The 27,029-nt window shown below is 39.0% G+C and overlaps 1 protein-coding gene across 3 annotated transcripts in view; it reads left to right on the plus strand.

Annotated features, from left to right (window-relative positions):
• Positions 1-27,029, plus strand: part of THOC2 (THO complex subunit 2) — a 102,583-nt gene that overhangs the window by 70,201 nt on the left and 5,353 nt on the right. For 2 of the 3 annotated variants that reach the window (XM_032789912.2, XM_032789913.2), the window contains 16 exons: positions 525-800; positions 1,931-2,072; positions 4,234-4,391; positions 5,844-5,972; positions 10,362-10,493; positions 10,582-10,766; positions 11,500-11,684; positions 12,002-12,104; positions 13,100-13,536; positions 14,833-14,891; positions 16,407-16,442; positions 20,076-20,213; positions 20,585-20,654; positions 20,734-20,891; positions 21,837-21,913; positions 22,026-22,073. In XM_032789912.2, the coding sequence (XP_032645803.1) occupies positions 525-800; positions 1,931-2,072; positions 4,234-4,391; positions 5,844-5,972; positions 10,362-10,493; positions 10,582-10,766; positions 11,500-11,684; positions 12,002-12,104; positions 13,100-13,536; positions 14,833-14,891; positions 16,407-16,442; positions 20,076-20,213; positions 20,585-20,654; positions 20,734-20,891; positions 21,837-21,913; positions 22,026-22,053 (2,313 nt within the window). In that variant the 3' untranslated portion in view covers positions 22,054-22,073. Of the gene's footprint in view, positions 1-524; positions 801-1,930; positions 2,073-4,233; positions 4,392-5,843; positions 5,973-10,361; positions 10,494-10,581; positions 10,767-11,499; positions 11,685-12,001; positions 12,105-13,099; positions 13,537-14,832; positions 15,008-16,406; positions 16,443-20,075; positions 20,214-20,584; positions 20,655-20,733; positions 20,892-21,836; positions 21,914-22,025; positions 22,074-27,029 lie in introns of those variants that run through there. The other variant, XM_075068836.1, reaches the window with a different exon arrangement.

The raw sequence follows: 27,029 nt of genomic DNA on the forward strand, positions 1-27,029 counted from the left end.
TTACTCTTGGCTGAATATCAGACTCTTAAAAAACTACAGTTTGCACACATTGAATAGAGACTTGAGTTTGGCAGCTAAATTTGTTGAAGAGTGCATCTGCACTGAGTATACTCCACTCCTTCATAGCTCCAACATGCTGACTAGATTGCACAAGTTTCATCCCTGGGCTGCAGGGATTGAGCAGGGCTTTACCTGCAATTGCTCCTCCCAGATATCAGCATACAGGAACTGAGAGCAGGGAGTTTCCATGCGGAAATAAATGGGTCAGAGAGGTTCTTCATCAGAGAAGGTGGCAGCCTTGATGGTGCAGAATCAGAGCCGTTCACCATCATAGAAATGTTCAAAGTTTCGTAGGCATTTCTTTAATGTTTGGTTTATGTATATAAAATTGGGGTAGAGCGTAAATCTGTATCTATACATTTGAGAGAGTTTTCCTTTGAATGATAAATGACATTGTGTAGAAAAGAATGATTAGATATGTAAAAACAATGGAAATCATAAATACTTTTCTTTTTAATCTTTAGTCAAAATATGATGAACTTAAAAAAGCTGAGAAAGGAAACAAACAGCAGCACAAAGTTCACAAGTACATCACGTCATGCGAGCTAGTGATGGCTCCTGTTCATGATGCTGTGATCTCCTTGCACCTTCCTAAAGTTTGGGATGACATCAGTCCTCAGTTCTATGCTACATTTTGGTCTTTGACAATGTATGACCTTGCTGTTCCACATAATAGCTATGACAGAGAAGTCAATAAACTTAAAGTCCAGATGAAAGCTATAGATGACAATCAGGAAATGGTATGTTTGTGCTTGCAAACCTTTTAAAATAGTTGAATATTTAAAATTTTCTTTAATGTTCAAATTGAAACCTAAACATGACAGCCAATGAAATCTTACATCAAAGATAGTTTTAATCATTGTTCTGAACAATATAAAATGTCATTTTTATGTACTGGTATCATTTCATACTAGAATTTTTCAAAATGTCAAAGTGTGTTTAGTAGAGGTTCTCTTTTTGATTTTGTACCTGTGGTAACAAGGTACAAATTGTTGGAGGAAATACAGTACATGTCAAATGCTGTTTATTTTTGCTATAAGTATTTCAATACAGAAAATCTATTTTTTCCTACATGGTGTAGCTCAGGGGTTCTCAAACTGGAAGTTAGGGATCACGAGGTGGTTATATTGGGGGGTGGGGGGTCGCAAGCTGTCAACCTCCACCCTAAACCCTGCTTTGCCTCCAGCATTTATAATAGTGTTAAATAGCTTTAAAAGTATTCTTAATTTATAAGCGGGGGGTGGGGGGGAGAGTGTCGCACTCAGAGGCTTGCTGTGTGAACGCAGTCACCTGTACAAAATATTTGAGAACCACTGGTGTAGCTGGACTATATTTTGTTGAACAAAAATGATGTCTTAGGAGCATACCGCAATAAACTACTTTTGCAGCAATTAAACACTCAGGCATTTAACTACTAATTTACCTAATTCAGTCAAGCAGATATCTAGCTTTGTACTCCTTCTTTACAATGAATATTATCACATAAATATTTGCAGGTGAAGGTTCAAGTCTAGTACAACTAATTTTACCATAAGAGAACCTTACTTGGTTTGAACACTTGATGACTTCACTGAGTAAGGACTGCAGAAATGCTCTCTGATTATGAAAATAAAGTTTGACATTTGTCTTCAGTTTTAGAGGCTCACTTAAGATCTCCATCCATGAATGTTGTGGTTAAAATTATGTGAATGATCAGATAATTAAAAGCAGGATATAGTGGGGTGGAATGGCTGCCAGAGCAACACATTATTTTATTGTTTAGATGAATATTTATTTGAAACTTGTTTGCGGTAAACCAAATCTTTAATCCTTGTTTTTGCATATAGTAGAGGGTAACAAATATTAAAGTGAAATGCATTGACATTTGTAGCCTCCAAATAAAAAGAAAAAAGAAAAAGAACGTTGTACGGCCCTTCAGGACAAGCTTCTTGAAGAGGAGAAAAAGCAGTTGGAGCATGTGCAGAGGGTTCTACAGAGGCTGAAACTGGAAAAGGATAACTGGCTTCTGGCAAGTAAGTATGAGGAACTTTGTCTGTTTTCCAGAGTCACTGCACCTTCTATATCTAAATTACAAAGTTCTGCTCACTTAACTCTTATTATACTAGCACTGTAATCATTTGTTTTAAAATCGGTTATTGACATGTATTATCAAGACAAATGAACTTTAATTTCAGTGTTGTGTTTTATTTCAAATTCTAGGCAGTGTGTCAGCTTTTACAGTGGCACTTGGTAAATGCTTATTTACTGGACAGTTAAGTTAGGGCAAAACTCTTTCCAGTGCACAATGCCCTATGTGCTACTTAAGTCCTATGTAAGGTTGTTATTAAAGACTTATTCAGGTGCTTTCATGAGTCCTGTGCCTTGAGTTCAAATTCATCCTAATTGAGGGAGTACCATTTTTCACCAGGCCCATGTTTTTGAAGGATTTTAGTGTTGTGTACATGGCATTGACCTAAGCTAGTGCAGAACTGATACAGTTATTTAAAAAATTCAGTCAGATTTGGCCAGTTAAAAATAATTTATTGTAATGCTTCATTAATTTGGCCAGTGTTTTTAGTTGCTTCCATTAGTTTTGCCTGTAGCAAATCTGTCAGTGGACAGGCATCCAGTTCTTGTTTTAATTGGGACATGTAAAATTGGTGGTCAGGAAAGTGGTTATTTTCCATGAGCTAATCATGGATGAGGCTTCCATTTTGTATGTATGATTGAGACACGGTTGGGTTACACTGCAGGACCAGTGTTGGGGAAGTTGCCTGCAGCTGCATATATAGATTGTGCATGAAGCAGGGGAGATAGTATTAGCTGTGCTTCTTTCATCAGACAGGTGATCTCTGTCCCCAAAGTTCCGTCTCAGAAGTGTTTCCATTTTGTGTGAGAGGCCCCAGACAAGAATAGGGTAGAACTGGTGTACAGGTTTTCTCACTGGATCAAAAAAACCCTGGCAAGACTTCCTGCTTGTGATCACCCGCAGTTGTCATGGCTCTGATGAGTGAGTTGGATTTGGAATTTGGGAGGTGATGATTTCTTCCCTCTAAAGAACAGATAGTTGTCTCCTCTGATTTGAGGTTGGGATATACGTGGTCCAGCAAGATGAACTCATTTTGATGATTGACCCTTAGAGATTAATGGAGACAGTGAGCTTCTATAGGGCTTTGAGAGAGGATAGTGTTGAGCTGATTGGTGACCTGTAGAACTTTATAATCTTTTGTGCCTTCAATTTAGAGGCCCTAAAGTAGCTCTCTTTCATAGCTTTGTTCCTGTATGTCACCTTGATTAACAAATGATCTAAGAAGAGCACTGGGAGTGGAAGTGTTCTGTCAAGCTAACGACCACATGAAATATTTTTGAGGTCTAATGCCATAGCTATGCAGGAAGTAGAGAGACTTCTTTTCCTCTGTGATAGCATCAGTCAAGTTTCACATATCTGCACTACTTTAGGTTCTGATTGTGTGGACAGTATTTTATTGTACTATGTATAATGTTTGTAAAAGCACATAGAGCTAGCAAAAGGTGCTAAAATATTAATAAAAATAAATATTGTTACTAATGCACAAATTTTGATAATTATTTAAAAAAAGAAACTACACTCTGGCAATTTCATACCACTTTAGCAAAGAATTAATAACTGGTGCCCTAGTGAAATATTGTAATTGCCAAGATTTTATTTTACAAAATACTACAGAACATATGATGGTTCTAAGTAGTAACATAGCAAATGGAAGTTAAACGTTATCCCCCAGAAGAGTCTCAACTTATATTTTCTGATAAACTATCTTTGCTTTTTAATTTCTTTTTTCCTCACTTTCTTTACTAAATCTGATCATCTGCATTGTGTCTTGCAGCCACTAGAACAAAGTAGTGTGAGGTGGTACTGAGTCAGATCTAGTCCATTGTATATAATGGAGAAAATATGCATGGTTAATTAATACATTTGATCTGTTAGTTTTCTTGGCATCTTAATAGGGATTATCTATCTGGTTTGAGAGTTTTCCCTGAGTAGTTTAAAAGAAAATTTGGGATGTTAAAATATGTTATTATACACAATATATTTCTGAAGCATGTGTGATAGAGTTAATTTTGTGGGTTTTGTTTGAATGTTGGCTGTATTATGTACAGTTGATGTTGCCATAAAATACTTCCCTTCTTTGTCTTTCTATTTCTTTGTTTTTGAAGGATCAACTAAAAATGAGACTATCACAAAATTTCTACAGTTGTGTATATTTCCTCGCTGCATTTTTTCTGCAATCGATGCTGTTTATTGTGCTCACTTTGTAGAACTGGTGCATCAACAGAAAACGCCCAATTTTTCTACACTTCTCTGTTATGATAGAGTAAGTAACCAGAATGTGTTGGAGCTGTGTTGTTTTCTTTTAAGTAAATATTACAAGTCTATTAAAACTCTGTTTTTGAAAGATTGCTATTTGTTGCATCCTTTTTCCATGTGAAGAGAGACTCATGCATCAACAGAATGTCTAGAAATATTCCAATTCCAGAATCTGCATTTATCATTATTACCATAGCACTTAAAGGATCCCCATCAAGACTGGGACCCCATTTTGCTAAGCTCTGTACAAACATAGGAAACCATCTGTACCTGCCCTGAAGAGCTTACTGTCAAAAAAGATCAGAGAAAAAGAAATACAAGTTAAAATTCAAGGAACATATCTTTTCAGTTATGTACAACTCTCCCTGCTATAACACGGGTTTGCATATAGCGCGGTAGGAGCGGGGCTTGGGTGGCGCTTTAAAGAGTCTGGGGCTCCGGGTGCTGCGGGGAGCCCAGGGCCCTTTATATCATCGCTGGAGCCCCGCCACCGCTACCCTGGGGCTGCGGCAGCAGAGCTTGCCGGCGATTTAAAGGGCCTGGGGCTCCCCGCAGCTGCTGGAGCCTGGAGCTCTTTAAATCACTGTCGGAGCCCTGCCCTCTCTACCCCGATATAACAGGGTTTCAGCTATAACGCGGTAGGGATTTTTGGCTCCGCACAATCGCGTTATAGTGGGTTAGAGGTGTACTTCTAAAGGTTTTTCCTGTAAACCTTCTCTTTCCCTTTGTTCTTGTCCCTAAGCCCCAGAAAACATGCTCCAACTTTACTGAGTCAAGGTATCCTCCTCCACCTGGCCTGCACCAATATTGCATTGCTCTATATAAATGGTAGTGATATACAAGGCAAAGATAATCACCTTGATCAATTCAGTCTATCAGCCCTCACAGAGAGAGCGCAGATCACAACAATATTATTTAATAAGCTCCTATTTATCCAGCTATTTATCCAGCTATTTAATTACCTCTATTAATTAATGCAGCTCTGTTGAAGGCATTGGTGTCACGAGGGCATAATTTACCTATATATAAGCAAGAGCCAAAAACCCTGCTTGACTTTTAGATCCAAGATAGAGTTTGAAGGCCTTACAGTTAGAAAAACCATCTACTTGTAAACTTAATGTGTTCAGTGTAGAGTCATGGATAGATAGTAAGCATGGGATGTCCCCAGTGTCTTTATTCTGTAATACTCAGAGTAGAACTACATTTTGTTTATACTGTCAGTGACAGTTTACATATGTCTATTGCCCAAGCTCAATGAGATGAGTTAGGAGTTAAGGTAATAACTGATAAGAAAAGAAAGGGAGTTCAGAGTTCAAGGTGGAATTAGTTTTTCGTATTCTAGTAACAGTAGTAACCGTATGAACATGAACTATGAAAACTAAAGCAGTTGGGTTTGTTTTTTTTTAAATAATTTTGATTTCATATTACATAGCCTGACTATTGTTTCCATTCTTAACAGGTTTTCTCAGATATAATCTATACAGTAGCAAGTTGCACTGAAAATGAAGCTAGTAGATATGGCAGGTTTCTGTGCTGTATGCTAGAGACTGTTACTAGGTGGCACAGTGATAGAAACATATATGAAAAGGTATGTAAAGCTGTTAAATTGTAGTCTGTTTCATGAATAATCATATGATCACTGCTGGTAAGCCAGGCCCAGTAAAAGTGGTTGTTGTAAAAGTATTAATGCAGTAAAAACATGAAGTATGATTGTTTTTCTAGTTTTCTAATTTAAAACTTCATGTATTATAAAACTTTGCTGATACTTGAAGGCAGGATTTCTGTGATGGGAAAGGAATTCGTGCATACATTTTGAACACTTCTGCTTAATGAATCATACTTTTCATCTGTCTGGGTCTAAGTTGAGTTGGAGGAGGTTTAACTTATCAAAGTTTAAGTGCTTTGAAAACTGCATATGGATTAGAAGGTAAATATATCTTGGATTAACCACAGGTAGTCATGAATATAACATGTTGAGAATGATGAAACTTGCTTGATAGCTCTGTCAGAAATCAGTTAAAATGGAACGAAGGGGAGAGATGCGCACACCTCTCTTGCCCTCTCCCGAAAGCAGGCATTTCTTCTACAAATGGTTGCAGATATGTATTGCACTAAATTGTAATGATGTATAAAAGACCTCCCTTTTTATGGTTGATTCCTGCTTTTTTGAAAAGTCTGATAAACTCTCAAGCTATATTACACTGGCAGCTGTAGCCCAGTCAGTAGGGGACAACAACATGTACAACAGTTCCGTCAGTACTCCTAGCAGTACTTCAGATAACCAGCTTATCCTTTCAGGGAGCAAGACTTTTCCAAGAAGAGGCACAAATTATAGAGAAGATCTCTGACTCCGCCTCTAACCAATTGGCTCATCCTGTCATCAGCAATCTTCCAGCGTATCCTCCGTCTACATGCTTGTGAAGCTATAACTGCAGACAGATGGGTCTTAAACACTGTGTTGGAACACACTATCCAATTTCTAGCTATCCCCCTATCGTGTCTCTTTTCAGGGACCCATCTCATGAGTTGCTGCTTCCTGAAGAGCTCCAGACACTGCAACACTGTTACCCTACAACACTGGGGTAAAGGGCTCTACTCACATTACTTTTTGATCCCCAAGTCCAAGGGAGGACAGAGACTCGTACTTGAGCACCAAAGTCTCAAAAAATACATCAGTTATATAAGATCCCACATAGTCAACCAAGCAAGGATTCAGTTGAATCATGATTGGTTTGCTGCCTTCAGTCTTCAAGATGCCTGCTTCCATGTAGCAGCTTTATCAAACTATAGGAAGTATCTGAGATTCATAGTTTGGGTCAGCATTATCAATACTCAGTACTCCTCAGTGCTGTGTGTATTTGCCAAATGCATGACCATAGTGACAGCCTTTCTCAGGTGAATGATTTCCCTTAGCTGCATGATTGACTAGTCAGGGGCAAGTCTGAAGGTCAAGTCCTCCATCATGTCCAATTCATGCTATGTTTCTTCGATTGATGGGCTGATCTTGAACAAAGGAAAGTGCACTTTACTTCAAACACAAAAATTTTAGTTTTTTTGGGTCCTACTAGGCTCTATGAGTTTGAGGGGCTTTCTCCTACATGAATGGTTTCAGTATGTTGCCTATATCTGCTCCTCAAATCTCACTTCTCAACCACGGTTTGTGCATGCCTGAGGTTGCTAGGTCACATGGCTTCATATACTTAGTAGTTCAACATGTGAAATTGTCCTGGAGTCCTTAAACTGGTGGACAGATCAGAATAATGTATTTGAGGGTAAGCCCTTTGCTCATCCTCCATTGACCAAGACCATAGTTACTGATGTCTCGACAATAGGTAGCAAAGTGCATATAGAGACTTTAGTAGTCCAAGCTTTGTGGACAGATTAGGAAGCATCATTACATATCAGTGTCCTAGATCTTTGAGCAATTTACAGTGCATACGGAGCCTTTTTCTCACACATCAGGGGCATGTTGGTTCACAGTGTTACTGACAATACCACCACAATGTACTGTGTGAACAAATAACATGGAGCCTGGTCCAGCCAGCTGTGTCAGGAAGCGATAAAGTTTTGCCATTCTTGTATCAAAGATGACATCGTTCTCACAGCCATCCATTTACTGGGTCCCCAGAATCAGTTGGCCAATCAGTTCAGCAGGAATTTCTCTGAGAATCATGAGTGGGCCATGAGGAGCAGCATCCTGAGGCACTTCTTCAGTGACTAGAGCATTCTGTTTGTCAACCTATTTGCAACAAAAGACAAGAAGTGCCATCAGTTTTGCTCTTGAGTGGGTTGCAATCCATGCTCTCTGACTGATGCCTTCCAACTGAACTAGGAGTCAGCACTACTGTATGCCTTCTACCCTATTGCGCTCATCCCTCAGATCGTTCTCAAGTTGAAGCTTGATTATACCAAATTGATACTCATTGCACTAGCCTGGTCAAGACAATCTCCTGGAAGAAAGGCCTTCTGGAAGGAAAGGAGATAGGGGAGATTGGACTGAAAGGCTGTGAAGGTTAGCTGTGGCACCAGGTCTGTACAGTTTGCACCTTAGCATGGATGCTGCATGGTTAGATCGGGGGAAAGAACTGTTCAGAGGTAGATCAACCTGTTTGGCCAAGTGGAAATGCTTTTTAGTTCAGTCATTGGCTTGGGGAATTTGTCTGGTACCTAGATTCAGGACACTTTAAATTGCCTGTTATATCTTAGATCACTCCGCCCCGTCTCAGCTCATTGAGGGTCCACTTGGAAGTGATTTCACCATTCCATCGCCCAATCCAAGGGAAGTAGGTGTATTCGCAACCCCATAGTGGTTTTCTGCCTCTTCCCACCTGTAAAAGAAGCAGTAGCCTCGTGGGACCTTAACTCTGTACTTCCTGCCCTCATGGGGCCTCCATTCAAGCCTCTAGCAATCTGTTCTCTATTCCTTCTTTGCCAAAAGACAGCTTTTCTTATTGCTGTAACCTTATGAAGGAGGATAAGTGAACTGCAGGTCCTAATGGCAGACCCTCCATGTACTCAGTTATTCAAAGGCAAATTAGCCTTAAGGCCGCATCCAAAATTTTTGACTAAAGTGGTTTCACGATTACCAAACAATGTACCTGTCTGTGTTTTTTTCTAAGCCACACTTGAATGCAGATGAACGGTGCCTTCATATGTTGGGTGTAAAATAAGCCTGAGTGTTATATTTGGACAGGACTAAACCATTTTGATTATCACCCTGGCTTTTTGTCTCCTGCGTGGACTAGATGAGAGGTCAGATGGTTTCAGCACAGACCATCTCCAGATAGATTACTTCCTGCATAGCAAAACATATGGCATAGCAAATGCCACAGCTCCATAAAGGCTCTTGGTTCATTCAACAAAGGCCCAAGCTGCTTCAAGATGCGTTTCTCAGGGATGTTCCGTTATTGGACATACACAGTGTTTCTGCTTGGTCTTCCATGCATGCCTTTATCAAACTATGTTATCACAACTGCATCTAGGTCCGATGCAAGCTTTGAAAGAGCAACTCTGTAGTCGCTATTTAAGTAGACTAAGCCTCAGCTCCTTCCATTGCTACTTGCAAATCCTCTGAGGGTATGCCTACACAGCAAAGAAAAACCCATGGCTGGCCCATGCCTGCCAGTTCAGGCAGCAGGGCTGTTTCATTACTATGTACACTTCTGGACTTGGGTTGGAGCCTGAGCTCTGGACTTTCCATTCTGCACGGTCCTAGAGCTTGGGATCCAGCCTGAGCCCAGAAGTCTACCTAGCAGTGAAACAGTCCTGCAACCTGAGCCCTGTGAACGCTAGTATGGGCCAGCTGCTGGTTTCTAATTGCTGTTTAGGTGTACTCTGAGGGGAATACAAGTCTGCAACCACTTGAAGAAGAAAAATCTGTTACTTTACTTGTACTTTAACTTGTTCTTCAAGATGTGGGTGTGGATGTGTTCCATGACTCTCCCTCCGTCCCCTCTGCATCAGAGTCATCATACACAGATTCTGGTTCATAGGAACTGAGGTGAGTCTGAATAGCTCCACTCTGAAATAGCCTTGGGAGGGGCCATGAGGAGACATGTGGTTGTGCCTGTGCTGTCCCAACAAGTTCTGCTAAACACAGTTAACCGGCTTCTGTGCATTGCGTGTGCACACTTGAGTGAAATGCACATCTGCACCCACATAGAATTATAGAACCATAGGGCTAGAAGGGACTGCAAGGGTCACCTAGTCTAACCCCCTACCTGGATGCAGGATTTGTTGGAACATGTTGAAGAACAACGGTAACAATACAGGTAAGTAACTCTTTTGATATATGAAAGTTATTTTAGGAATGTGGCAGATATACCTGTATAAATGTTGCTAAATATGAACGTTTTAAACTTTGCATATGACCAGAGTTAATGAAAGCAACGTTCTTCAGTTCAGCAAAAGTTAAATTATTTTAATCTGCTGCCTGAATAAGTTTAACTTTTTTTTTTTTCTTTTTACATACATGTAGGAATGTGGCAACTATCCAGGCTTCCTTACCATATTACGGGCAACTGGATTTGATGGTGGGAACAAAGCTGATCAGTTAGATTATGAGAACTTTCGACATGTGGTACACAAATGGCACTATAAATTAACTAAGGTAAATGAAGGATGTTAAGTTCATATGACCCACTTTTTCAAGTATTAATGAGAACTACTTTGATTGTATTTTATACCTTGTATTCTAGGCTTCTGTACACTGCCTTGAAACAGGCGAATATACACATATCAGAAATATCCTGATTGTGCTGACCAAAATCCTTCCATGGTATCCAAAAGTTCTGAACCTGGGTCAGGCCTTGGAAAGAAGAGTACATAAAATCTGTCAGGAAGAGAAAGAGAAGAGACCTGATCTATATGCGTTAGCTATGGGGTAACAACAACTTACTTTCAAAAGAGATTTAAATGGATGATGAAAGGATTCCAAAGGCTCGGAACTCTTCCAGTCTTGACACATTTGGCTTTTGCTGTATCTTGGACGATCTTGCAACCCTGTGTTTTGAGGCTGGTGTGAGTTGAGGCTCCTGGTTTGTACTGGATGACGATGATGAAGTGTGCTAGGTTCTCCACAGGACAAAAGAAAGTAACAATCCCTGCCCTAAAGAGCTTATAATATAATTTGAAACAGGACCAGTGATGGTAATAAGTAGCTGGAAGGAGGGTAAAACAAGGAAAGATGGGGTTTATAGCTATAAGATTACACAGTTACTCAGTCTAGACATGTGCAGTTCTAGAAGGTTAAATTAAACAATACTTTTCGCTGTTTAATTATGGTTATTTTTTCATGATGTGATGAATGCAAAATTAACCATGTTTGTCTTGGTTACTGGGAAGATGTTTTATTTCATCACTTTCATTGATTTAGCAAAGCTTCAAAACTGTTATTGTAACACAAAATCACTGGCTTATTAGATGACAGAGGTTTGGAGGGTCAGATTCTTTAAAGAACTGATGGTAGTAATAGATGGAGAAAGAGAATACTCCAGATCATTTTCAAAAAAGTGCTAAATAATTTGCCAACTACTCGATTAATCTTTTTAAACAGTAACCCATGTTTATATTTTGCTTTATGTCTGTGCATATTTAACACACTGTGCGACTTTCAGCTATTCTGGGCAATTGAAAAGTAGAAAGCCTTACATGGTACCGGAAAATGAATTCCACCACAAAGACCCCCCTGCCAGGAATGCTGTAGCTGCAACAGTGCAAAATGGACCAGGTGGTGCTGGGCTGCCTGCATCACTCACAATAAATGCAGCTAAACTGGAAGAAAGCACTGCTGAGGAGACTGGTAAGCCATTCATTTTAAAAGATAATTGTTTTAACGCTATAATTCTGACCCTTTCTTTAATTGACTTTTAGGATTGTGTGGTTTAACCTTCAAATTGTAAAACTAACAAGGTCCGTTACACGTTTTTATTTTAAATATTTTTTATTACTTATATTGTTAATCCTTTGTTATTGACAAAAACTTAGTGATCAATTTAGCTGTCAATAAATTAAGCGTAACTTTAAATGAATTTTGAAGTATTATGTGTTCAAATGGTCGCTATAGCATTGAGCCAAAGTACTAACTCAGTAGATTAAGTTTAGCATCTTTTTCAATAGATAAACTAAAGGAGAAAACTCAGGGTGCTGTGAAAGTTATTAATAAAGCCGCCAATGCAACACCAAAAGTGACGACAAGCAATGGAAACAGTGCTCCTAATAGGTGAGAAATCTATTCTTCAGTTCATCACTGTCTGACTGCAGAATAATGAAATTACATTTGAAAGTGACCAGTCTATTCTGAAGGGGGTTTTTTAGCAAGAGGTGAAAACGATCTTCTCTACTTTGTGCAATAGAAATCTGCAAATTATGTCCTTTTGATCCATTAGATAAAGGAATTGCAAGTGAAGACTGATAAATGAAATGCTTTTCTCCTAAATTATGCAACAAAACAATACTAAATTAAATGAATAAAGCTTCACTAAAGAAATAATCATATCTAATACGCTGAACTTCAAGATCCATTTTAAATACTGTGAACCCAGTCCTTGAAATCTGTTGGCGTGGGCTAGACATCTCACAATAAGTGCTTGGTAGCTCTAATTGGGTACTCGTAATTTGTGGGTACGACTACACTGGAGTAAAAGACCTGTGGGACAGCTGTGGCTGGCCTGCGGGGCTCAACATTGCTATGTAGATGTTTAGGCTCAGGCTGTTGCCCAGGCTCTGGGTCCATCCCCCACCCCCCATGCAGGATCGCAAAGCTCAGGGTCCAGACTGAACTTGAATGTCTACACAGCAATTTTACAGCCCTGCAGTATGAGCCCCACAAGCCCACATCAGCTGACCTGGGCCAGCAGTGGGTGTTTTAATTGCTGCCTGGACATACCCAGAGTCAGTTTACACAACTGCTGGGCTGGAATAACCTTGAGTCAAAAACATTAATGTTTTGTAATGCCTACTATTTCTGTATGCATCAGAACCCTGCTAATCATATAACAGCATTGTTTCCTATATCCTCCCATTTTAGCTAGAAGAAAGGTACTTGTTGCTATGAAGATGAGCGGAAGAACATTGAGAGACAGGAATTTGTCACTTATTTAGCATTTTGAAAAGGGATTTTTTGTCTTAATCTTAAAGTGAAAACTGATTTGCATTTGATTATGAAAACTGAAGCTAGTTTTGATATTGAGCACTCATTGGGCTTTTTTTATGCAGCAAAATTATTAAAGAAAAAGATGATAAAGAAAAAAGTGGGAAGGAAAAAGATAAAGAAAAAAAAGAAAAGACTCCGGCTGCCATTCCAGAGGCCAAGGCACTTGGAAAGGATGGAAAAGATAAACCAAAGGAAGAACGGGCAAACAAAGATGATAAAACAAGAGAGACCAAGGAAAAAACACCAAAATCTGACAAAGAGAAGGAAAAAGCCAAGAAAGAAGAAAAAACGCCAAAAGATGAAAAATCCAAGACCGTTGTTACCAACACTGAATCAAAGTTCACTGCAGAAAAGGAGAGAGAAAAGGAGCCATCCAGAGAAAGAGATGTAGCAAAGGATATGAAATCCAAGGAAAATATTAAAGGAGGAGAAAAATTGTCAGTAGCTGGGTCCTTGAAGTCACCTGTTCCCCGATCAGAAACATCAGAGTCTGAAAGGGGTAAATTAAACTTTTTTTTAAGTTGCCTTTTCAAGCTTTGAAAGTTGCTTAATACCTAAAAATGATTGGGGGCAGGCAGAAGGAGAGTAACTATGCTAATTAGCATCTAATTATAAAAGACCCTATTCTTTTTGGTTTAGGTAACTAAAAAGATCACACTTCCGGCATTAGTAAGCAAACTGTGGGGGATGTGTTTTCTGTTCCTGCCACCTTCAGTGAGAGCAGAGTATTATAGAGCCCACTGCCTTTAAGAATTTCGAATATGGTTTCATATAAATATCTCTTGTAACAAATCCTTGTGAAGATTCAAAATTGTACTATCATCTAGTAATAGATTATACATGGAAATGTGTATTGATTGTTTGCCTACTGTAACTGAGGTCCTATATACTCTATAGCCGGGGTCGGCAACCTTTCAGAAGTGGTGTGCCGAGTCTTCATTTATTCACTTTTTTAGAAGGTCTCTTTCTATAAGTCTATAATATATAACTAAACTATTGTTGTATGAAAGGAAATAAGATTTTTAAAATGTTTAAGACGCTTAATTTAAAATTAAATTAAAATGCAGAGCTCCGCAGACCGGTGGCCAGGACCCAGGCAGTGTAAGTGCCACTGAAAATCAACTTGCGTACTGCCTTTGGCACGTGTGCCCCAGGTTGCCTACAGCAAAAACAATCTGAATTCTGCAAAAAATTTTGTAGTGAGAATGTATTACAAACAGTATATGGAAGTTTTTGGAGGAAAGCTGGAGTTTTTGGCATTTGGGTAGGCAACAGCTAGGGCTTTTAGCCTCTGAAGAAGGTATGGAAAGCTGTTTGGAATAGTTTCTACTAAAATTGTCGTCAGTGAAATAACTTATATGTCAACATTGTTAACTATCTTAGGGTTTTGGTGTTAGTGTGTTTAGATGAATGAGGTACCTCATATCTCAGAACAATTGTTTTTAGGCTATTGGCAGACTCAGAAAAATGGGTCTGCACCAGTTTCCACTTGTTCCACATTTTCAAGGTTTTCATCATAACGTTGAGGGTTAAACACAGATTATTTTAAATGAAAGTTTAAGCATTAAAGCACAATTTTTCAGCAAAATAAGTCATTCTGCAGATGAGAAATTTTGGAATCCATGGGATCAGGCCTGTTACTTTCTCCTCATGATAATCAATAGTTTTAATTCTCCAACAGTAAAATTTTAATTCTAATTTTAAACTCCTTTGGTATTTTGCGAAGTAATATAATGAGATTTTATCCCATCTTGTTAGGGTTTTAATGTTCATTGCTTCTTATTTTCTTTTTTAGAACAAAAACGTCGCAAAGTTGATACCCATTCTTCTCCATCACATTCCTCAACAGTAAAGGTTAGTATAGCCTGAGGAAGGCAGCGCCTATATTAGGCTCACAAGTTTGGAATGCCAGTGTCCGACTTCCTTCAAGTTTTGTGCCAAGTATATACTGGAACCACTGGAGGTTTTATCTTGCATTAGAAAATGCATTCCTTTTCTTTATTGTTGGACTCTTTTTTTCTATTAAATATTTTTAATTAGAAAAAATAAAGCTTCAAGGACCTAGCACAAATTTTGTAAATAGTGTTTGAAAAATGCAAGAAAATTTTTACACAGAAGTGCCTCATTGTTTTAAGCAGTCAGTTTTTTTTGGAATGCATTGGTAGCTACAAGCAAATGAGTCTTTGCAGCAGAATGAAGCATATTTTTCTGCACTAATATTGAAGAATATATAGCACTGAAGATTTTCTGGATGTTACGGGATATACAGATACCTCTGAATTCATCAGGCTTCTTGATGAGCATCATACCGATGTGTGCCTTCCAAGGAGGAGTCTTGAAAGGAGTTCCATTTTAAAGTCTCCTTGGTGATCAGTTCTCCTGTAGTTGTGTATATTCAGTGAGCATGCAGCTTCTGTTGCACCTTCCCTTCGAGGTTTGTTTATATTCCAATGGGTTCCCACCATGTTGAGCCCTGCGTTACGATAAAACCAGATGTGGCAACCAAGCCTACCACCCAGCAAAGAGAAACCCCAAGCATTCAAGCGCAGCACAATACCGTGGGTGTAGCCTACTTGAAGACTCAGGGTAGCCATTCCTTGCTCCATATTTAATTTTATTTCTAAACCATCTAAGTTCATGGAATCTTTGAATTTGCAGTACGTTGAACCTTTAAAACTGTAAGTTACTAATACTTCAAGAGCACTGTGATGGATTATGTGGGGTGTTTAAAACTTCACCGTCTTACCAACTTAAAGATTCAATGTTTTGTTTTGTTCTTTTCAAAGAATACATCTTTCTTTGTCTAAGAGTTACTTAAAGAATAATTAATTTTGCAGAAATAAGAGTAAAAAGTGCATATAATCAGTTTTGAGGAACCAAGTGATAGTGATAAGGACTTAATTGTAACATCAAATATATATTTTTTTTCTCTATCTATTTTTTGCAAAATGAAACCTAAAGTCATTCTAGGAGACTTCTACCACGTTTAACTATAAGTGGAGAAGATGCATTTAATATATTTTTTAAATCTTACTTCATCTGTGGGTCACTCATTTTAAAGAATATTTTTCTTTAACTATTGCAGAAATCTTTGTGGGTGGAGGGGAGGTTTTACTATTTTATGACATTGAATATGAACAAATTTACTTTTGTAGTTTAAAGAATCATATTGCTGATATAATTTAGTTTAGAAAAAAGATGTAAATTTTGTTTTCTAGCTTTAGCTTTGTTCAGTGTAAAATATTAACATCAGATTTATTCTGGAAGGAGTAGTTGTTTTTTGTTTCAAGGTTCGGCCTGCTTCCCAAAGTTCCTCTGGTTTCTGAAAATTAAGCCAGTTTACGTGTCATCTCCATTCATTTTCTACAGGACAGCCTCAGCGAACTCAAGGACTCTTCAGCAAAGGTTTGAATCTTTTATATGTTACCAAGATTACATTTGTATTTCATGTGGAGCGATTTTAATCTTGTCTGGATGTATACATTACCAGAGAAATTGAAATTTATGTGCTAGCCTAGAAACAGATTTTTCAACCATCGTATAAATGTGCTTTACACATGTGCCTTTAGATTTTGATCTATAGAATAAACTACACTTGGCACAGTGTGCAATCAGCATTGGTCTGTTAATGTTGGCAGTACTTTATAGGGTGGTCACTTAATTTTTCACCTCTCCTTGATCCTTCTCAGACACATTTTTTTCATAGTTCATAGCTATTCTTGCAACTTTACTTTGCATAAAGAAAACAACACTATGGCAGTATTCATGCTTCTAGAGTACCCCCCACTAATTTGTGTCTTGGTAAATTTCCATTAATACCACCATCAGTGTGATTCCAGAGATGGTGGGTAGCTAACAACTAAGTTATCCTATTGGTATACTTGCTTTTTTTCATAAATATAATTCAAATTTAAAATATTGTAGAATTGTCCTCTAAAACAAATACATTGAAAAGATATTTGAAGTATAGTACATTCTGATATTTTGGGAAAAACATATTTATCATATTTAAACATATTTACCGAAATACTCAGATATTACAGTTATGAGCATATAGAAATGTTTGAACTTGGTAATCTACTAGAATAATTTCTTATCCTTTTTGGTGGATCTATGTTACTGTGTGTGTGGCGGGGAGTAGATATGTCTGTTAAAACTGATTATTGAGATCTTGTGTTAATAAATAAAATGCTTTCCAATAATCATAACATAGGTATTTATTAGCACAAATGTTGGTTATATCAAATTAAGCAACTGTGAACATTTCCCAATTAATTTATCGATTTTCAGCTATCATTATTCTTTATCATTTACAAGGAAACAAGTTTAAGAATGCATGAGAGAATTGTTGCTTACTGCACCTTTTAGCTCAGATTGCTTAAATAAGTCTTTAGAAGAATTCTTTTTTATATAATTTTCAAACAGCAGCAGTAATTCTGCGACTGCTAGTTGCTAATCTGCTGGGTTTTTCTAAGTGTTTCCAGTGCTAACTGTACAGCATACATAGGAACATTTAGAAAGGGAGACAGGAGCATCAACCCCTTAATGTCCCAAATTCTCATAGTCTTCCTGTTTACACAGTTATCACGTCTGTGTAACATATGTCATTTTAAATACTTGGGGTTGTTAACTTCTTTTGAAAGCATTGCCTTTCTGATTTCAGAAATCCAAGGCATTTTTCTCCCACTCACATCTGTTAACAACTGGTTTGTGTGGGGATGGGGAGTGTTATATTGGAAAAAATTTATTAGCTAAGACAGTTTTTCCTAAACTAATTTCAGAAGTAGAATTAAATAATTTTTATATGCCAATGATTTGGTGCATATGATTAACACAAACGGCTGAATTAACCATATGTCAAATAATCTGCAAATTGCTTATATTGTTTTAATTCAAAATAGGTTAATTTTAGTGTTGGCTGGCAAATGTCCTTATGTATTGGGCTATAACACATTTTATTTATTTATATTATTGTAGCACTTAGGAGTCCCAGTTATGAACCAGGACCCCACTGAGTTAGGTGTTGTATTAACACAGTTTTTCCTGGCATTACTGTTCATGAAGTGCTTTTCTTCTGAGCTCTACTTTCCACTTCCCACCTCCCTTCCAGTTGCTCCTTCTTTCTCTGACTAAATGAACCAGCATGTGTTCTGCTGGTAAAATCACAACCCTCATAAAGTAGCATTGGAGTATGAACTCTGCCTATAGAATAAGGAAGTCAGACCCTCTTCTTTCCCTGACACGTCCCTAAAAATAAAGGGTGCAAATTTCAAAGACTGAAGTACTCAACTGTCATTGAAAGTTAATGGGAATTGGGTACCTAAATCCTTTTGGTGCTTTTGAAAAGCTCATCTTAAATAACCAGCAATTGACTAAGGCAAGGGTCCCCAACGCAGTGCCCGTGGGTGCCATGGTGCCATGGAGGCATCTTAATGCGCCCGTGTCCTGGCCTCCGGGAGAGCACCTGCTGAAATGCCACAGCAGCATTTTGGCGGGAACGCCTCTCGATGATGACGCTTGTCACTGACAAGTGACATCATCGAGCGGCATCGCTCCCAAATTTCATCAGGGATGCCTCTCAATGAAGTTGTTTGTCGACCGCAAGCGACGTCATCGAGAGGCGTCGCCGCCGAAATTCGGCGGCATTTTGGCAGGTGGTCCACCGCCGCAGTGGTCCTTCGGGTGGTGTCCGCCAGCCCAAAAAGGTTGGGGACCACTGGACTAAGGTTTCCCATATTCTTTTTGTATACTGTTGAGTAGAGTGATTAATTATAAGAAGATCTTAACTGACAGCTAAAGATGAGGGAGTGGGAAGAGTCTGGAATAAAAGATCTGAAACTTCCACTATAGAACAGACTCCGTGCTCTCTAGTGCTTATCTGTGGTAGTTGTCATATCCCCAAGAGAGTGCCTGCTATGGCATCTTGTTGGAGCAGGAAGTGGAGGGATGGAGCTGAACATTCTGTACTTCATGGATATGAACAAACCAGGGAATAAAGTATGTTTAAAAATTATACTTGCTGAAACCTGGAAATAAAGCAAAGGAAATTAATTAAATTTATTGGGGTTTTTACTCATTCCGTGATGGTGCTTGTTTTTTCTTCCCACGTCCCTCTCCAAAAAATGTTAAAAACAATCACACCTGTTGCTAATACTCTGAACAAAGAATATTGAAATTGCTTAAAAATAGAATTAAATTAATTCTATGCTGGAAAATTTGCAAAACAAACTTGAAGAATTCTTCTCTCCACTAGCCAGCAGTTTGAGGATTTGTGGCCCAGTTGAGTTGTGTCCATACTCATGTTTCTTTGATTGTTTACAATTTTGCAGTTGGAGAACCCAGTCAGTGTTCTGAGTATCTTCCAAAAATGTATGACTTAAACACTTTGTGGTTTAAGATTACTGTTTAACAAAAAGTAATAACATGTTTAAAAAACAGATCCCATTAAGTCATCCCTGTGTCATTTGTAAATTATTTTTCTATACGCTGGATATCTGTTGGGATGCTAATATAAAAAAGATGTATCATTTAAGCCAATTTTGACAGTGATCCATAATTGGGCAAATGGAGTTAGTTCTACATTACCTCTGTGGTACTGAAAGTCAGGATTTCCATATGCTAGATGTACTGTAGTAAGTCCAGGCATTTTCACTGGCAGAATCAACAGTATTACTACCTGGTTTGCATTGGTTATATTAAGTGTTACTGATAAACAACTTGATCTGTTTTTAATACAACAACATTTACCTTAAGTGTATCTTCTATTCAAGCTAGTGCTGATTCTTTATAAAAATGAATCTTAAATTTTCAGTTTTGTATAAGATACTTTTTTAAAAAGGTGTTTGAGTATTATGCTAGTTTTTTTTCCTTCAGATGGACAATAGAGGTGCCTTTAACCTTTCGCTTGACTGGAAAGTAATAATGTTTAGTTTTTATTCTTTGAGATAGATCTGGTGCAGTAAACAGTAGGATTTTTTTTTCGTTTCTACATTTAGGAAGACATTATTAATCCTCAGTAATATTGCCTTAATTTAACAGCACTACATTAACCACACTACTCCCGCACTGTCCAAGAGTAAGGAGAGAGAAGTGGACAAGAAAGATTTGGACAAGTCCAGGGAAAGATCCAGAGAGAGAGAGAAGAAAGATGAAAAGGATAGGAAAGATCGAAAAAGGGTTTGTGACTTTTTATGAAATAACTTAGAAAGTTGGTGCATGCTTGACTCATTCTTTGACTCTAAGCCATAATACTTATAATTGGTCTGATAGCCCTTATAGACAGAAGTGACCTGCTGCAGGGTTTATTCTTTATTTGCCCTATTAATTCTTAAAAGGTCAATACTTGACATTAATAGATTCTAAACTGCATTTTAATCTTCCATGTCAAGGGAGTTAAGTTCAGAAACTTTAAACAAACTTTAATCATGCAACTGCCTTTAAAGACTTGAAAAATATGGAATACTTTGTACAGTATTCTATTTAGGATTCTGTTTTAGAAATCAGCATCTGTTAATCTGCTAACATTACATAATGCTATTTGGCTTTAGGATCATTCAAATAGTGACCGAGAGGTGCCACAGGACTCAACCAAAAGGCGTAAAGAGGAAAATGGAACAAGTATGTGTTTTATTTCATTTTTCTATGCTTGAAGTGTCCAGTCATTATTGTGAATTGTGTTATGCTTTTTTTTTTCCAGCTGGTTCTTCAAAACATAGTAAAAGTGAAAGTCCATCTGATTCCCCTCGTTCAAATGAGAAGGAAAAGGAGAAGAACAAATCAAAATCTTCAGGCAAAGAAAAAGGTGATTCAATCAAAACTGAAAAGATGGAGAAAAGTTCCTCTGGTAGCAAAAAGGTAAAATGAATAAACTTTCTTGTTTGTCTATTACTACTAAACCGTTTAATTGAAACATTTTGTGCCAGGTAATGCTTTGGAGTTATTTTTCAACTTTTGAATGCCCTGGTGTATGGCCTGTGTATTAGACACAGAAATTGCAAATGGCAGAGGAAAATACATCTGGAATTTTTGGCCAGGTAGCCACAACTTTACTTAATACACTCAATAATCAACTCTGACTGGATAAGTCATGAGGGAACACCTGTCATGTTAGCAGCAATGATGGAGGAAACCTTCTGTGCCAGATAATACTTATTTTTGAATGCTATGGTGTGAGTTTATAGCCTAGATTGGGGTACTGATATTTTAAAACAGTGTTTTCTATATTTCGCTGGTATTGCGAATTTAGGTTCCTTTTTCAGTCCAAAAAAAATTACTTTCAGAAAAAAATTCTGAAATGGAGCCTTACTTAAATATTGATTTTGCCAAAGTTAGCTTATATTTGATCAAGAAATCTATATGGGAAAACTCATTTGGCCCTTGGTCAGGAAATGTGTTCAAATTTGAAGACTATATTCAGTCATTAGAGTGTGAACCAGACTGACTCTACATATTCTTTTAACTGCAAGTCTGTGTGTCCATCTAAGACGACACCAGAGCACCCATTTATTATAGTCTTCTTTCTCAGACATTTTAAAAATGGTTGTGAGTACAGTAGATCTGTCTTCAACTATACATATGGAGTTTACTGGAGTTTTTGAGGAAAAAATTGTTTACAATAATGTAATATATTGTTAAATTGATCATTGGAAGAGGCAATGATAAATACACTAACTCCTCACTTAACATTGTAGTTATGTTCCTGAAAAATGTGACTTCAAGTCAAATGATGTTAAGTGAATCCAATTTCTTTGTACACTCAAACATATTTTACTTTATTTTCCCTATACAAATTTTGCACAGGAGTCTAGACATGATAAAGAAAAAACAGAAAAAAAGGAAAAACGGGACAGTGCTGGAGGGAAAGAAGAAAAGAAACAATATCCTTTTAATTTTTGATCACTGAAATTTTAAGTAACATAAAAAGTAAAGTAAGATAACTCTGTGTTCTTAAGGAATTAAAAAAGCATTTTTCTTTAATGCTTAATTTACTCATAAATCTTCAGACAAGCACAGATAATGAAGACTGTTCCAGTCAAGGTAAGAATTATTTTCATGTTTTCCCTTTACCAAAGTATTGAAGATACCTGCTAAAGTCTATGGGTAAAATTTGCATCTCTGCTGTGACCCCTCTAAGATGGATTAAAGGACCAGAGTGGCATAAAAGGGGATAAAACAAAAAATTTCCCCTAGCACATAAAGTAAGGAAGGCAGCCCCAGGCTGCTTTAAGAGGACTCCTTCAGAAGTCTTGATATAGGGGCTGAGTTAGGGGGGCAAGAGAGAGGTATTAGAGGGGAACTGCAACACATAGTGATGTGGAGATTCTGTGCAGCACTGCTGCCCATAGGCAGCTGGGAACAAGGCTGCTATAATGTAGACAGCTCTTGATAATCCACTTGCTGCTTGATAATCTCTTGCTAACAAGCTACTATTCTTCAAGTAATTGCTCATGTGCATTCCACATAGGTGTGTGTGCTCGTCACATGCACTGGTGCTGGAAGTTTTTCCTGTAGCAGTAACTGTAGGGGGGTGCCCTAGCGACCCCTGGAGTGGCGCATCCATGGCGTGGTATAAGGGGTGCTGCGCACTGCTTCCATCCTCAGTTCCTTCTTGCCACCAGTGAAGGTGCTTCGGACCTTCTCTGCTCCAGCTTTGCTGTAGCTTATCCCCAAAACAGCTTGTTCATTCAGTGTATGATACCTGTAGTCAGTTTAGTTTAGCTAGAGCACCCAGGCTGGGGCATGCCCCATGCCTCGGGTATTAAGTTGCGCAACACTTGTAGGCGATCTATGCCAGTGAGTGATCTGCATGCGGACTGTTTATGCTGTTTGGGGGAAACCCATCTCAGCGATCGCTGCAAGATTTGCAAGTCATTTAAGCCTCAGGCCAAGAGAGAAAGGGACATTAGGCTCCAAGATATTTTAGTGGAGTTGGCGCTGACTGCGGCTCTGGCATGCCACTCCGAGTCAGCAGCGGCGAGGCAGCAGCAGCGACCCTTGGGTGCCATTGACTAGTCGGCACCGCTCCCCTTCCTCTGGGCACGCCAGAAAGGCTAGGAAGAGGACTTCTTCGCCACGGCACCGGAGTAAACTCGGGACAGAGGCTAGACCCATGTTGGGCAGTCCTCGATCCCCGTCAGCCTCTAGGCTTCTGACTGAAGTCAAGTGGAGTAGCCCGGCCCATTTGGAGAAAATGCATAGTTCATTATGCCTATATAGTCTTTGGCCTCTCCAAATAAGGTTGGACAATAAGTGAAAGCTTTACATATAGGTCTTGAGAGACAAGTCTAGACGAGATCAACTTCAAATCCAACGTATTCATGTTTAAATTCCAACTTGAATGTGGGTGTGAATCAAGAGAGATGTACCAAAAACGTTTGAAAAATTTTAATCAAGTTTTCTAAAATCCTCTTCTGAGGCTTTTTAGACATTTACACATATACAGATTCATTAAAATATTGGTAAATATGCCAAGAAATGCTGACAAATTCAAATTTGAAAGATAAAAATGAGTCTTTAGCAAGCAGTTATGTGTTCAGCTATTTTAGGAGTCTCCGAACACTGTTCATTTTGTGGAGATCAGGGAAGCTGTGCCCTTCTAGATTTCAAAATAATTCACCCATCCACCTAGTCTCAGAAGCCATGTGTCACTGCCAGCCTCTCTCCAGAGAACAATGGATAATTTTACATTCTGTAAAATATGTGTAATTATGGCTGGTAAATATTAGAGCTGACTGATTAAAGCATAGCAAATAATTTATTCAAAGAATGTAGCCTCTCTGTTTACCAGTTGCCTGTGAGCAGTTTATAATTTTCTTATATTTGTTCTCCATTCAAAATTACTTGATGAATTGTTTCTGTGGAAAATTATTGGGCTGTAGGCTCGTTTCTGCATATTTGCAGAAAGCAAACATAAGGAAGAATGCAGCTGAAGCAAACTCAAATTTTTATTCAATTAAACATTTGTTGAAGTTTTATAGTTAATTGCCCAGCTATAGTAAACATGGTTCTGAAATATTATAAAATGTACTGCCACCTGGGTAAGGTCTTCAGCCTCTCTACCTCCCCTTTATTCCATGAAAATATAGTAGTAAGCTTTCACCACTAGCAAAAAATCAGTGTATTAAAAGGGTGGCAGTACTTAAAACATGAATACCATTCAGTATGTTTATATGACAAACGAAGATGGAGATAAAGGTCAGAATATGGATCAATAACTTAACGGTTAAGCAAACTAATTTGTACCATCACAGGACCCCTGCCAAGGAGATATTTTGAAGTGTCTCCCACAGGAAAATTACAGCAGCATCTCTGCTGTGGTTTCTCTGACAGAGCAACCTAGAGATAACACTACTGCTGGGAGGAGGGTGGCAAAGGCTTTTTGCCCTCGACTCAGGGATGCAGAGGTGCAGGAGAGCTGCTTTCTCTTTTCTGCACCACAGATATGGCAGAGGAAGGGAACTTACTTCAGAAGGCATCCTCTTCACTAGGACTGTTACTCCAAAAAGCAATTAGTAGAGCCTTGTGAGGATACAAAATTTGTATCCACATCCGATTTGCAGAAATGGTCTGCAAATATAAAGGCGATATCCATGTATTTGCAGGGCTGTAGCAATTAGAGAAGTTGAGTTAGCTCGGCTATTAGAAGGGTTTTGACAATTTGTCCTGGTGACATTGCTTGCCCAGCCACTAAAGCCAAAAGCAGGTAACTGAAGTAACTGCGCAGTGAAAATCACACTGTGCCCTGTGCCCTTTGGTGGGATCTAGGGGGAAGGAGACGATGCTAGGAGTCAGGGCCCTAACTATTTTGGGGACACTTTTTTTCTCCTTTTATATCATTCTGAGTTTAACCAAGGTGCTAAACTATATTTGAACAGCTGGGAGCTGTGTTCTCTGAAGGGCCCTCATTTATGGAATTTACTTCCCTTGTTCATTCAACAAAGCCAGTATTTGCTGACCTTTGGGAAATGGTCTCAACCATATTGATTTGCTTAAGTGTTTTCTTGAGGGAGTGTGCTTGAGCAGGCTGAATTCTGAGCCTAGGACAGAGTTATTTTGGGGCTCACCTTGTGTAGCTTATCTTGTATTAAAATACCAAACTACATGTGACCAGATGTTCCTGTGTGTGTGTTTTCATAAATGGAGAATTGAAATACATTCAAATGAAGTATGATCATAAAAATAGCGTTTATGTAGCATAGTTTAAGAAACAAGCACTTAAGTAAATGTCAGTTCTTCAAGTAGTGTTTCAAAGGTGCTGCACTTCAGGTGTTGGTGCATCCTTATGCCTTTGATGGGAGAATTTCAGCAGCAGTGCTTGTCTGGGCCACGCGTGCATGCTCCACGTCTCGCACTTAGCACTGCAGGACAAGACACCCTCCCACTCCCACCCCAGTTCCTTCTCAACCATCTTCGGTCTGACATGGAGTTCCCAGCAGTGTTAAGACTGATAGCTAAACTTAGAGTTTAGAGTAGTCTTTAGTACCCTAGTTAGGTTTACTTATCCCTTTCTCCCCATTTATTTATTCTTTTTTCCTTTCCCCCTTTACTCCAAGTTTGAATACCCCTTAGCTTAGTTAGAGTTCATAGTTAGAGTTCACCGTTAAGGTTCAGCCACTATAACTCGAGCCATGCCCAGTTTACTGGGCTTCAAGCACTGCCTTTCTGGCTAAGAGGCGATCCCGGTTTCGGACGGGCACTCTGTGTGTCCGGTGCCTAGGGGAGACACATGAAGCTCACACCAGAAAGGACAGAAACCCACTCTTCAACCTATGGTTAATGGAGAAGTCTCTGCACCCAGCATCTGATCCAGGTCTGCAGACCTCCCCTGGACAATTTTCCCTGGCAACTTCACCTGTTTCACAGTGGAAGGCTCACTCTTCCAAAAAGGCAGAGAGGAAAAGCGCTTCAACTTTTTTCAAGGAGCCACCAAAAAAGAAGCTCACTCTGGCCTACTCCTTGGTACCAATCGCACAGTGGCTGAGTATTTACAAGGCACCAGGATCGTCTGGTACCACACATACCATGAAAACCAGTGACCCTAAGTGTACAGGTTTGGATCAGAGATGCAAACAGAAACCTACCTCCTCCGCTACAGCACCGACAGAGCTGCCTCAACGCAAATTATGGCGCCACCTCCTGTCCCAACAACTCGGAGCGCTCCAAGGTCAGCGCCAACAATTGCGACTACAACAGCACTGTTGGCACTGACTACCTTCGTACCAAAACTGTCGGCACCACACCTCTTTCTATATCAGGCAGACCTTCATGTCTCATTGATGCCTGAATCACCTTTTTCCACTGAGGTTTCTCTGGCACCACGTGGCACAGCACCACGTCAGCCCACTTCACCCACTGGCCCCACCATTCTCTAGTGAGGAAGAAGATACTGAGGACGAGTTTGCCTTCTCATCTCAGCACTCCTCTCCCATTCAGTCTACTTCAGCACTGGATCCACCTGTACAGCCTAAAACCTATCACAGGGCTGACATCATTCGCTACTCAGTTGCCCTACTTGGGGGCATACAGAAGACAGAACCTCAGACTCCAAGCCCATACAAAATGAGGCTTAGAGCTCCCTCACCACTCTCAGTTGCTGTACTTTCAGAGTCCACTGAGGAGAGCATTTGAAGAACAGGAGGAAACCCAGGAACAGGCTACAACACCAACATCCAACATTTCTTTCTCGTCCTTGGGCGAGGCCATATGCTACTGCCACCTCCAGCGGTATATGATTTTAAATGTGCTCAAGAAATCTTTGAAGAATCACTGATACGGTAGAGATTCCTCTAGAGGAGGTCCCCAGAGTCCCAGCACAAACTACTGGACATTCTCCATACATCCTCCTAATCTAAAATTGCGCTGCCCATAAATGGATGGCCAAAAACATGGCAGACTCCGGCTACAATACTGCCCACCTACAAGAGAGCAGATAAGAAGTATTATGTTCCCTCTAAAGTAGTAGACTTATTTCCTTACCCCGCACCAAATTCACTA

Source organism: Chelonoidis abingdonii, chromosome 8 (assembly GCF_003597395.2).
Source record: "Chelonoidis abingdonii isolate Lonesome George chromosome 8, CheloAbing_2.0, whole genome shotgun sequence".
In the NCBI taxonomy this organism is placed as follows: domain Eukaryota; kingdom Metazoa; phylum Chordata; order Testudines; family Testudinidae; genus Chelonoidis; species Chelonoidis abingdonii.